Below are 13,663 nucleotides of genomic sequence, written 5' to 3'. Positions count from 1 at the left end.
AAGCATTTTTTCTAACTTCCAGAGAGAGTGCTATTCAGTTACACCGAGGTTTCTCTTTCTTTTTTAAGCCCCTATTCACAGGTACATAATAAGTCAGTTGACTAAATAAAAACACATTGAATCCATTGCTCCAGCAAGTCTATTTATAATAATCATAAAAATAACTCCATTGAAAAGTAACCAGAGAGAAGTGCCCAGTTGAAAAAATCCTAGGGAAAGAAGACATTTCCTCAAGAGGATCACTTCTCTAATCACAACAGAAACAACAACAATAATTGTAGCTAATGTTTATTAAAGATTTCTTCCGTGCTAGGCATTTTACTAAAGATAAAGAGCCAAGGCTTTTTATAACTAAAAGGAGTTTGTTTATTTAGGAGTTTTGTGAGTGCTGATATGCATATTTTCACTTCCTCTTCTTTACCATTGTTCTCTCTGATCTGTGCCTCTCCTGGCCCCCGTATCCTCTCTGCCGTTGTCCACAATATTCTTACTTCCTTCACTATTTATATACCAGTAATTATCATGGTACACACACAATGAATTATCTACCTTCTTCCGTACTTGTGATTTTGATAAATCCACCAAGAGCTATTTTTAAACAGTTGATAATAAAGTTATTGTACATCCATACAATAAATTATCAGCTTCAGTTTCAATTCTTTTTGGAAGACTGCAGAATGAAAAAGAAAAATGTTATGCTGCCTTTCCAAAATGTCATCTCTTTAAGCACTTTAAGCAAATTACCTTTTTTTTCTAGCATTAATTAATAGGGAACTTCAAAGAAACACACAAAAAGGAGACAGCTATTTGAGAAAAGGCCATGCATGGGTTACAACGGACTTAAAATCTTTGCTCTGGTTGCCCAGTAGTAAATCCTCTGCAACCTTCTGTGCATGTCAATAGCATCCAAAACTCTTGAATATGCTAGAAAACCAACAGTAATAAAGCCCAACAAATAGGATGGTAACGATGATTTTTTTTAAAAAGTCAGTATTGACCTTGTTAGAGAAAAAGAAGTAACTACAACGAGATCATAAAATGTAAGTGCTAGGAGTATTCGATGCTGTAAAAAGTTAAGTACTTTAAGAAGTAAAACTCCTTGGGGAACACCAGAGGAGGCTCTTTGTTTAACAACAAAAATCAAGTATCCAGAAGAATTTCTTGTGCTCAGATACTTTATGGACCTTCTGTGATATGTGACATGGACCAAAGCCTACATTAGAAGCTCTGGAAAAACGGAAGCAGTCAGGGTCAGTGGAAAGCATACTGGGGAGGCATCAGGATAGCGAAATTTGAGAGGCCCTAAGAAATCCCCTCTGCCACCTCTGTGAGGTCTGTGATTTTTCCACCTGTTAAGCTAAGAACAGGTTTTTGGGGTTTTTAAAATTTCTTTTATTGAAGTATAGTTGACTTACAATGTTGTGTTAATTTCTGCTGTACAGCAAAGTTATTCAGTTATCTATCTATCTATCTATCTATCCATTCTTTTTCATATTCTTTTCCATCCTGGTTTATTGCAGGATATTGAATATAGCCATAAAGGCTGACTGACAAATGAGAGCTTTCTCATCACTCAATCATTTGAAAAGAACAGCTATTTTCTATATAATTAATTCCATCAGCAATTATGATAATCAATAGCTCAGCAATTCATTCAACAGTAATCAGTTAGATTCATTTGTCTCAGGCACTGAAATAACCCAGTGTTTTTTTCAACATTTCAGTTCATACATTACTTTAATTCCACATCTAAATGATACAAAACTAAAATTTTGTCATAAGAAAATAAAATGAGTTTCTATACCAAGCTAAATGTATGAAATTTATTTTTAACTCCTTGTTCTTTAAAAATAGAGGTTATTGGGCTTCCCTGGTGGCGCAGTGGTTGAGGGTCCGCCTGCCGATGCAAGGGACACGGGTTCATGCCCTGGTCCGGAAGATCCCACATGCCGCAGAGCGGCTGGGCCCGTGAGCCATGGCCGCTGAGCCTGCGCGTCCGGAGCCTGTGCTCCGCAACGGGAGAGGCCACAACAGTGAGAGACCCGCGTACCGCAAAAAAAAAAAAAAAGTGTACATCCTACAGTTTTGAGTGGGTGACCCTAACTTCTCAACCTTGGCACCACTGACATTTTGGGTCATATAATTCTTTATTATGGGGGGGTGTCTTATACTGGATGTCCTGTGCAGGATAAATATTAATGACTCAGTTGGAAAGTAACCAGAGAAAAGCTCCCAGTTGAAAGGGTTCCAGAAAAATAAGACATTTCCTTAAGAGGATAGCTAGTCTAACAATATTATAGGATGTTTAGCATGTCTCTGGCTTCTACCTATCAAATGCCATAGCAACCCCCTTTGCCCACAGTTGTGATAACCAACAGTGTGTCCAGACATTGTCAAATAACCTCTGGCAGGTAGGAAGACAAAATCGCCCCTGTTGGACAACCACTGCCCTAAAGGATGAATTTTCTCCCTAAGTTGGACAAGACCTTTTCCATTCCTTGGTGGTAGACTGGCCCACCCTTCCCATTCTCCTGTTCCCACTCTAAAACACTACACAAGAGTGGGAAGATTACAAGCTCATCAACACAAAAAAACGAGAACTCTGTTTTTTAGTTGTAATACTCAAAGCAGAGAGATATATCGGGAAGATCGGAAATGAATGCCTTTTCCTTCAGAATATTTTTATCCTTTGATAATTCCAAAATTCTTGATCCCATCTTTTATTTCCAGAGCTATCTTATTCTTTGTCCATTACACAAGACTAGTTTCAAGATGAGCTGTCTAGTAAGACTCAGAAAGATCTGCCCAATTTAATCAGTGCTTATGTGAGTGAACCAAGAAAGGCATTAGTCTAGATATATAATAAAGACACTCTGTTATTCATGAAAATTAAGTTATTTTTGTAATCAGAGAGATGGAAGAATGGGCTTCTAACATCTTGGCTCATATAAACCAAACCCTTTTCCTTCCCTTCCCTCTGCCTTTTCAATCTTTTCTTTCCTCCCTTCCTTCCTCCTCCCCTCCCTCTCTGCCTCCCTCGCTTCCTTCCTTTCTCTTTTCTTGTAGGTATAACCATGCTTTCCTCTAGAATAGGACAGGATGTGAGAAGGACAGAGATTGTGAAGTATTAACTAGAAAAAAAAACACCATCACTGGAAGGAAAATTATATTAATGAGTTCAGAAGAATATAAAGTGCTGCATCAACACTTTATCAAGAGTATAAACTATGCAAATGGTGCAACTGAGTCATCAGTGAAACTGCATAATAGAGTCAGAGGCCCAGAAAATGGCAATTTCTATTTTTTCTGCGGAGCACAGGCTCCAGACGCGCAGGCTCAGCGGCCATGGCTCACGGGCCCAGCCGCTCCACGGCATGTGGGATCTTCCCGGAACGGGGCACGAACCCGTGTCCCGTGCATCGGCAGGCAGACTCTCAACCATTGCGCCACCAGGGAAGCCCTCTACTGACTTCTGATTTAGGATTATTACTATACGATCTGTAGGGGAAAAATTCCTCTCGGAGTTGAAGCTAATGAAGTGAAACTATAGAAACGCAGTTTAACTACTGAATATTATAAATTGAATAATGCAGTTCTAGATAAAGTATGAATCTTTTCCCCTTACTTATTTTTGTGTGGTTGCAAATTAAACCAACGGTGACTAATGTAAGAGCTAAGAATAAAAAGTCTTATCCTCTGGCCCCCTTTTGCTTCTCACTAACTGTATGACCATAGGTAAGGCAATTAATCTCTCTGAGCCTCAATTTCCTCATTTGTAGAAGTTAGGAAATTGGATTAGATTTTCTGTAAGAATTCTTCCATCTCCAAAATTTTCTCATCATGGGAAAAATATAACTCAAATTATCTGAAAGTGAAAGAAAAAAAAAAAACTGTGCAATTCTACCAGCTGTGGAAGGTGATTACTCTATAGCATACATAATTTCTGTGCCAGACTACAGGGTTATAAAAGCAAAAAAAGGCTTCTTTTATTGATCAAAGCTCTTGACTATAAAGTAACATGTATTGCCTTGGATTCTTCCTTAAATTAGATTGTCCATGATTAATTTTCAGATGGGGTAATAAGCACATTTGAGAGTCTGCTGGGTACAGTGTTGACAATGTCACTTGTTACGCTATGGCAGGGTGCTCTTCAATAGCAAAGAGGGGCAGGGGTACAGAAGCAAAACAAATTCAGAACTTCAAGAGCTCAGTCACAAACATCAGAGAATGGCTCTGCAGTGGTGTTTTGACATTTATTCTGGAAGGCCTACTCCTACAAGTATGTGAATGTCTGTTTCTAAACTTCAGAGAAAATAAATCCCAATCTTTATTAGAGATATAAAGTCCTACTCTGGTCTTATGAGAGCTCTTGAAAAGGTACTGCCTAGATGCCTTCAGCCATAAGGCAAACCCACATCACAGAGGAGTCAAGCCTTCTTCAAGCCTTCTGTTCAGATGCTAATGCTAAAGGGTAGAGGAAAAGATTCAAAGAGGAAAAATTTAACATTCACTGCCTTTACAGGAACCCTAAATATGTGCTGACCCTGCATGGTTTAGCATAAAATGTTGTGTCAAAGATCACCTGACTCTGCAGGACAAAGTAAAATCCACTCATATTCCCAAGAAAATCCAACTTTTATGTACGGATGGAAATTCTCAAATTTGCAGACCTACTCATAGTAGGTAGAAAATGTCAGGGCAAGAAAGTCTCTCTTCTTTAAATGGAAGCATAGAAATAGTGGTGCTAGCTGGAAATGCTGGTGCATCATTAAGGAAACACATTCCATCATCTGCCAGATCATGAAATTCCTGGCTCTGGCTCCTTAGGCAAAAAATCATGGCCTGAACAGCTTTTCCTAAGATGATTTTGGCCTTACTTGGTATTCCTACAAAGGGACACTTCATTTTTATCATTAGATACTTTGAAATCTTAAGGGGAAATTCTCCGTAAGTAGTCCAAAAAAAACACCCCAGCAATTTGTGGGATTTTATTTGGAAAGAAAATGCACTGGGAGAGGTAAAGCCAAAGCAGAAGATGCTGTGTAAGGGATGACAGCTGAACTAGTCCTTGGATTTACAGCCAACAGACAGGCTCAGGATGGAAATGAACCTCTTGAATATACCCTCCCCCAAGAAACACTCCTCATTCAACACTAGGTCAAATCTTGTGTTGTGTACTCTTCCGTACTTGTCTCTAACACTTTTTAAGATTGTAAGAAAAACAAAAAGAATCACTAGGAAGTACAAAAATATACAAATCTTTTTAAGTCTCTAATGCTGAAGAATTAGCAGACTCCTTGAAAATTGCTAGCACTCTTAATTTTAATGAGTACATCTCGAAATATCACTCAAGTAGTTTTATCTTAGTTTTTTTGTTTTGTTCTGTTAACCATTACATTGGAATGCAGATTTATTGATATTACCAATATTACGGCAAACTGTTTATTTTATTCTTCATGTATTCATTAAGACTTGTTCTTTTATATTCCTTTTTTATGTTGAAAAATATCTCCATAGTGCTCCGTCAGGATACTTTGCCACTCAGTGTGATTATATTTTTTCTAAAGAAAAAGTGCAGAATTGTTCCCATAATGTGGAAATGCTTAGGATGAACTGACAAAAAAGCAAGAATCTGTAAATCCATTGGCAACTCTATGTTAAATATATTTTCTACCTTCAGAATATCTTTGGTTATTCTCCATAGACTGAGAAGGCAATTCTCATTACATTTTCTTTTCATCATTCTGTTTTTATATAAATGCTACACTTGAATTTAGAGGAAGGACAGTCCCTTTGCTCTAACTAATAAACAGGATATCAAGTATAGACAGTCCCCACTTAGAATGGTTCGACTTATGACTTTTCAGCTTCATGATGGTACGAAAGTGATAAACATTCTGTAGTAAATGTACTTCGAATTCTGAATTTTGATCTTTTTCCAGGCTAGTGATATGCAGTATGATACCTTCTTGCGATGTTGGGCAGCGGCCGCGAACCAAGTGTAAACAACTGATACACTTAGAACCACTGTTTTTCCCTTTCGCTACAGTATTCAATAAAGTACATGAGGTATTCAACACATTATTATAAAATAGGCTTTGTGTTAGTTGATTTTTTCCAACTGTAGGCTAATGTGAGTGTCCTGAGCACTTTTAAGGTAGGCTAGGCTAAGCTATGATGTTTGGTAGGCTAGGTGCATTAAATGCATTTTCAACTTATGATATTTTCAACTTATGATGGGGACATAAGAGTAAAAATGACAAGGTAACACTTTAAGTGCTCTCCAGTTTTATGATTTTACATGTTTTTCTAAAATATGGTAGGTATATGTTTCTTCTATTTAAAAAAAAGCCAAAAGAATGTTGTATTTCACACCCACATTTCTTCAGTCCCCATAGGCTGCAAGCTACTCTGTTAGCACCACTTTCTTTCACATTCTATAGAATATGAAGTGAATAGGTTGTCTTGTCCTAGGACCAACTTCAGACATTACTAACACTCGAGATATCCCTGAGGAGGACCCTGCATGCTACTGATGGGAGTGATATTTTATAGCACAAACATAAGCAAAACTTCTTTGATGTAGATACTCCACTGTACTCCCCAGAGGCATGAAGAAGCTTTTCTCATTTCCTAGCACTCCACGGATCTATTTCTAAAAACATTACATTATTTATGTCATTATTCCTCTATTCAAAAGTCAACTGTCATGTAAAGGAAATATTATTTAAGGGTGTTTCTCAGATTTGCCATAGAATTCACACAAGTTTTGAGTATAAATACTATTTAAGTATAAAATTAGTAAAATATTGATTTTGTTCCTCAGTTTATCTTTACATTTCTAATAGGAATTTCTTATCCAGAGCAAGGAACTAGCCCTTTCCTTAGAACAGATTCAGAATTAACTACCAAATCAAGAAGATATGCTTTTGCTTATAACTTGTTTTGTTGTAAGGGGGTATTTATGGCACACTTCTCCAAACACTAAGAGTTAAAAGGAAGTTTTAAAAGTCAGAATTAACTACCAAATCAAGAAGATATGCTTTTGCTTATAACTTGTTTTGTTGTAAGGGGGTATTTATGGCACCTCCAAACACTAAGAGTTAAAAGGAAGTTTTAAAAGTAAATTTAAGGCATAGAAAGATTTTATTTCACAAATAGTCACTGTTTACCTGTGCATGAATAGTCATCAATTCTGATGTATCCAGTTTTGCAGATGCACATGAAGGAGCCTGCGGTGTTGACACACATCGTGTTCTCACGGCAGTAATGGCGCCCTTCAGCACACTCATCAACGTCTGTGAAGAAAAAGTAGGGCAAAGAGGTCAACAGTGGCCAGTATTCTAGAGTTTCTCTATAATTTTCTTTGGTGGGGAGAGGGCAAAATTACTAATTGAAAGCATTTTTTAAATGTATTCAAAGTATCTCCTTTAGTAGAAACCTTTGATGTTCAAATGACAGAAATTATAACATTTCTTCCTAAAAGCTCTTGCTGGAGTTTCAAAGATGTCTTTATATTTCAACTTGCATCATTCTAAAATACATCTGAAAATATTCAGTCCATTCATCTACCTTAGATAGAATGTTTGATACAATGAGTCAGAAAGTAGAGACTGGGCTGCCTTAGAGTCTTGGACGTTTCAATCACTGAGCCGACCACATATTATTTTTTGATTCACTAGCTATTCTGTACAGTTGGGGAGACCCTGCAAGAGGTAAATAGAATATTCAATATACACCAGAACTTGAAAAACTTCACTTAAAGATATGAAACCAATAACATGTAGTTTATTAGAGATACAAGTAGAGATATAGCTATACCAGTAAGTGTTGAACAGAGATGAAATTACAATCTAGAGCCTGATAGAAATGAGAAGCTGTAAAATAGCAAAACAAGATATCATACTGAAGAGCTTCCACAGTAATTCACACACCAAGTTTTGAGTGTAGAGACTTGCAAATGCTAAGCCTTAATAAGCACTAGTACTAATTGGGAAGAATGTGAATTTTAACAATAAAACTGTCCCCATTTTATAGCCCCTCTCTGCCTGAAACATAAAGTATTTTACAGGTATTTTATCATTATGTTATACTCTTTATTAAGGGCCTATTAAAAGAAAGGGAGATAGCCAGGTGACCCAATACTACAAAAGTCATGCCATTCATATAAACTCAACTATGTGCTCAGTCCTGAGAGTGTCAAAAGAAATAGCTGACACAGTCTCTTGGGGGGCTATACTTTAGAGCTAGAGGGCTCTTGGCAATCATCCGGCTAACTACTTATTTTACGGATGAAAATACTGAGATTTAGAGAGACTCAATTTTCCATTCAACTTCTAAATGAAAGTCAACACAGTAAATTACAAACATCTTAGCATACAGAGCCCCTCCCAGTTTGACCATTACTTTCTGGCATTATATTCTATGATCTCACTTCCTCTTCCCTCTCAGTGTTCTGGCCACACTGAGCTTCTGGTCATGTCTTGAATGGGCCACACTCTTTCTTACTTATGTGCTTTTGCATATGCTGTTCTCTCTTCTCCTTCTCTCCCTATCACCACCCGCAGCGGATCTTGTCTACCAGTAGATTCACCCTTCAAGAATCTGTTTAAATGTCTCTCTGAGAAAACTTCCCTAATGAAGTAAAATGCTCCCTATGCTGTGCTCCCTTGGAACTTTGTAAATGTTTCCATTATAGATATATCCATTGTACCTTTATTAATTTTTGTAAGTTTCTTTTTCCAGTAAGTCAAATATACCCTTGAAGGGTAGGGATCATCTAGTTGTGTTTCTTAATTCTGGCTACACATTATATTCATGTGAGATGCTTTTAAAAAACATTAGTTTTTGCACCAATTCCCCAAATCCCACTACAAATTCTTATTTAATTATCTGTGGTGCAACACAGACATAATATTATTTTTAATCTTCTCTGTGAAGAGTCTAATGCAGGGGTCAGCAAAAATGTTCAACAAAGAGCCAGATAGTAAATATTTTAGGCTTTGGGGGTCATAAGTTCTCCAATGCAACTACTTAACTCTTGTTGTAGCATGAAGGCAACCATAGACAATATGTAAATGAATGAGCCTGACGATGTTCCAATAAAGCTTTATTTACAAAATAAGAAGATGAATCAGATTTAGCCTACAGGCCATAGTTTGATGACCCCTTGTCTAATGCATAATCAGAGTTAAGAATCACTCAGAAGGACCGAAATGGAGGAGTAGGAGGACGTGAGGCTCACCTTCCCCCATCATCAAAAATACATCTACATGTGAGACAATTCTCATAGAAAATCAACTGGAAGCTGTAGAAGATCTCTTATACAACCAAAGTTGCAAGAAAGATCTCCACATAAGCAGGTTGGAAATTTAAAAAAGAAAGAAAGAAAGAAAAAGGCATCAGGACGGAACCAGCACCGCTGAGAAGGATCTGTGAAAGAGAGAAAGTCCACACATAGACCCTTGTCCTGGGGAACCTCCTTTCCTGCTAAGAGGTCAGCTGGGACGGGTGGGGCCTGGACTTTGCTCAAGAGGAGTGTGGGCATGCTGGCTTTCTAGTAATCAAGGAGGAGAGAGAGGGGAACTGACGGCTGCTACCTCACCACACTCCCAAAAGTCTGAAATGTGTGCTGGGCAGGGCTGCTAGTGCTCAGTGGCTAGGCGCTAAATCTCGGGCAGAAGGGCCCTCGGAGGGGACTCGTTCTAGCTGTGTGGAGACAGCCCAGAAGGCCTGGGGAGGGGTCCATACCAAATCTCAAAGCCCACCGTCAGCACAGCACACACATGGCAGCCATGGGTCTGGCATTGGAGCCATGATCAGTGCTCCCACAGGCAGAGGTGGGTCCAGACATGGCAGACATTGTGGGCTCACACATGAAGGCGGCAGGTCTGGCCTCGAAGCCCATTTTCAGAGCTCACAGGGTAGGGGCAGTCTTTGTCAAGTGGTACCACAGAAATGCACGTCTTGGGCGGACAGTCCTTGGGGAGGAGTATACAGCAGTTCATTTCCAGAGGGAGCCCTCTGGTTCCACCCACCCCACACCACAGCTTGGAGCCAGATCTGGGGCACACAGGTCCTGGGAGAGGCCTGCCACAGAGGCAGCCCGGGCCCCAGGAAGCAGCATAACTATCTCGTTTCCTGCAGCCACAGCACTTCAGCCCCCAGCACCAGCCCACTCCACACTGCAGCCTATCACTAGGTCTGGGACAAACACAGTGGAGAAAGGGACGCACACAACCTTGGGCTGCTTCTGGGCAAAACCATGGATGCCTGCATGGACAGCACATAGGTTGTCTGGGCCTCACTTGCTTCACTGGTCACATCCTTTGGGACAGAGCAGGCATTCAACGGCAACAGAGCCTTATAGAACCTGGATCTCAGGGCTTCTAGTCCAAGAACTGGGGAGCTGACCCCACCCCTGACAGGGCTGTGACAGCCACAGAGTAAAGAGGAGGCCCTGTCCAACACTGCTGTGCAGTCTCTGGACACCACAATGCCAGTCACACTCCCTATCAAGGGGCTAAGAGCCAGCATTCTCTGAGGAAAGACGTGGCTGGCATCCAGATCAAAAGCAGCCTTGCAACAAAAATATTGAACTCATACAGTCTACACAGGGATGCTCCCACATAAAAACAGCCCTTTTAGATCACAGTAGATAACGGTTTCTCCTAAATTCATAGAGACAGAGAAAGTTAAGTAAAATGAAACAGCAAAGAAACTACTGCCAGTTGAAAGAAGAGAAATCCTCTGAAAGAACAAATAATGAAGTAGACCTCACCAGTCTACCAGACCCTGAGTTCAAAAAGGAGGTAATAAAAATGCTAAAGGAATTTAAAAAGATTATCAATAGAAATGCAGATCACTGTAACAAGGAGCTAGAAACTATAAAGAGGAACCAATAAAAATTAGACAATTAGTGAGCTAAAGACCAATCTAGAAACAATGAATAGCTGACTAAATAACACAGAAGAATGAATAAGTGATCTGGAAGATAGAATAATGGAAATCACTGAATCAGAACAGCAGACAGAAAGACAAAGGAAATAAAAATAAAAGCAACATACAAGATCTATGGGATAATAAAAACTGTGGCAACGTGCACATAACAGGGGTTCCAGAAAGAGAAGAGAGAGAAAAGGAGATCGAAAATTTGAAGAAATTATGGCTGAATACTTCCCAAATCTAAAGAAGAAGACGGATTTCAAGGAATAGGAAGCACAGAGGGTCCCAAACAAGGTGAACCCAAACAGATCCACACTAAGACATATCTTAATTAAAATGGAAAGAGCTAAAGATAAAGAGAGGATTCTAAAGGTGGCAAGAGAAAAACAAAGAGTCAGTTACAAAGGTACCCCTATAAGGCTTTCAGCTGATTTCTCTGCAGAAACTTTGCAGGCCAGAAGGGAGTGGCATGATACATTCAAAGTCCTGAAAGGAAAAAACCTGCAACCTAGGATACTCTACCCAACAAGATTATCACTTCAAATAAAAGGAGAGATAAAGAATTTCTCAGACATGCAAAAACTAAAAGAATACAGCAATACCATAGCTACCCTAAATAAATACTGAAAGGTCTTCTCTAAATAGAAAAGAAGCAAGAATCTACAGGAAAGGAAAAATCACAATAGGAAAGACAAATATATAAAAGGATTGAAGGTCACTTAAATAAGCCATTATATAAAGAAAAAAAATTTTTGTAAAAGCAATTATAACTACAATTAACTGCAAAAGGATAAACATGAAGATGTAAAATAGGACATCAAAAATCACAAAACACTGGGGAAGGTAGTAAAAAAAATGTAGATCTTTTAGAATGTGTTTGAACTTATACAACTATCAGTCTAAAGCAAATAGATACAGTTATGGATCAACATACTTGAAAACCAGGGTAACCACAAATCAAAAACATACAATAGATTGACAAAAATCAAACAGAAAAGAACTCAAGCATAATACAAAAGAAAACCATCAAGCCACAAGAGCAAAAACAAAAACAAAAAGAAAGGAAAAAAGAACTACAAAATCAACTGGAAAACCAGGTTTAAAATAGGAATAAGTACATTACTTTAAATGTCAATGGACTAAATTCTCTAATCAAAAGACACAGAGTGGCAGATTGGATAAAAAGCAAGAACCTACAGTATGCTGCCTACAAGAGACTCACTTCAGGGCAAAAGACACACACAGATTGAAAGTGAGGGGATGGAAAAAAGATATTTCATGCAAATAGAAATGACAAAAAAGCAGGGATAGCAACACTCATACCAGACAAAATAGACTTTAAAACAAATTCCATAAAGAAAGTTAAAGAAGGACATTATATAATGATAAGAGGATCAATACAAGAAGAAGATATTACACTCATTAACACATATGAACCCAACATAGAAGCACCTAAATACATAAAACAAATACCAACAGACATAAAGGGAGAAACAGAGGAATACAATAATAGTAGGAGACTTTATTTAACATATCACTTATATCAAAGGACAGATCTTCCAGACAGAAAATTAATAAGGCAAGAGAGGTCCTAAGTGACACAATAGACCAGTTGGACTTAATTCATATTTACAGGACACTACATCCAAAAAAACCCAGAATATACATTCTTCTCAAGCACACATGGAGCATTATCTACTCCTGCCACTTCTGTATGTTTGCACTGGTCTGTAAGGAAAGTATCACAATCAATTACAGCCTAAAAAAAAATCAAACTACAAGCACCCTGGTGGAATATGATGAAAACTCATTTGCTTCCAGAGTCTTAAGATCATAATAGGATTCATATGGGATTATTAAGGTGTTCAGCTGGATCAATGGACTTTAACCCTGCCCTTCTGAGAGGGTAATGAGGAGAAGTCAATGTTACTGAAAACCACTGTAGAAGCCCCCTGGGCTTAAGCTGTGAGCTGAAGGGATGGCCACAAAGAAGTCCATGTGCACAAAAGCATGAAGAATTTATCTTTGGAGATGAAAAAGCCAAGAACAATGAACATAACCCAGGGACAGCATCTTGGTTATCAAAAGGAAAAACCTTTGAGTACACTGTGACATCACCTCTAAACAAGAGTAGTTCCTAGTGAGAGATCATAGTTCCTGGTAGAGTCAAGGAAGTAGCTTCAGTGCCTGGAGCAGAACTGAGTCCAGGTGAAACAAGCATTAAGTACAGAAGACACTGTGCCTCTCTCCAAACACTATCCCAGAGAAGAAAGCCTACCACAGCAGGAGTAGCCACCAAACCTGGCAAATCAAACTCATAAGTACGTATGAAGCAACCCAGATCCCTCCCAAGAACACTTAAGGAATGGGAACTTTGAGAATACTAAAGTCCTATGGGACGGGATGGAGAAAAGAGATAGTAAATTGGGGTAATTTCTGTTAATGTGGCTCTATTTACAGCTACAAGTTATGGAATATTTTGATTTGTAAGATGAATAAAGGATAATTTGTGAAAGGGTAAGCTGGCCTTCTAAATACTGTCTCTAACAATTGCTCATTGTTAGGTCTACATCCCAGACTGTTGGGGGACATCAGCCTGTCCAATTTTCTTTTGCAGATGTTTCCTTTTTAAGCTGTCATATAGTCAGAGAAAACATATTCCATAACATCTTACGGAAAAACCCCAGGGAACGTTTTGGCCAACCCAGTTCAACATAGG

At 38.6% G+C, this 13,663-nt stretch overlaps 1 protein-coding gene across 1 annotated transcript in view; it reads right to left on the bottom strand.

Moving 5' to 3' along the window:
• Positions 1–13,663, bottom strand: part of NELL2 (neural EGFL like 2) — a 391,071-nt gene that overhangs the window by 164,012 nt on the left and 213,396 nt on the right. Inside the window, exon 13 of the mRNA XM_024122905.1 lies at positions 7,173–7,298. Within this exon, the coding sequence (XP_023978673.1) occupies positions 7,173–7,298 (126 nt within the window). The remainder of the gene's footprint in view (positions 1–7,172; positions 7,299–13,663) is intronic.

This window comes from Physeter macrocephalus, chromosome 6, assembly GCF_002837175.3.
Source record: "Physeter macrocephalus isolate SW-GA chromosome 6, ASM283717v5, whole genome shotgun sequence".
In the NCBI taxonomy this organism is placed as follows: Eukaryota; Metazoa; Chordata; class Mammalia; order Artiodactyla; family Physeteridae; genus Physeter; species Physeter macrocephalus.
This window is presented reverse-complemented; position numbering and strand designations above follow the sequence as displayed.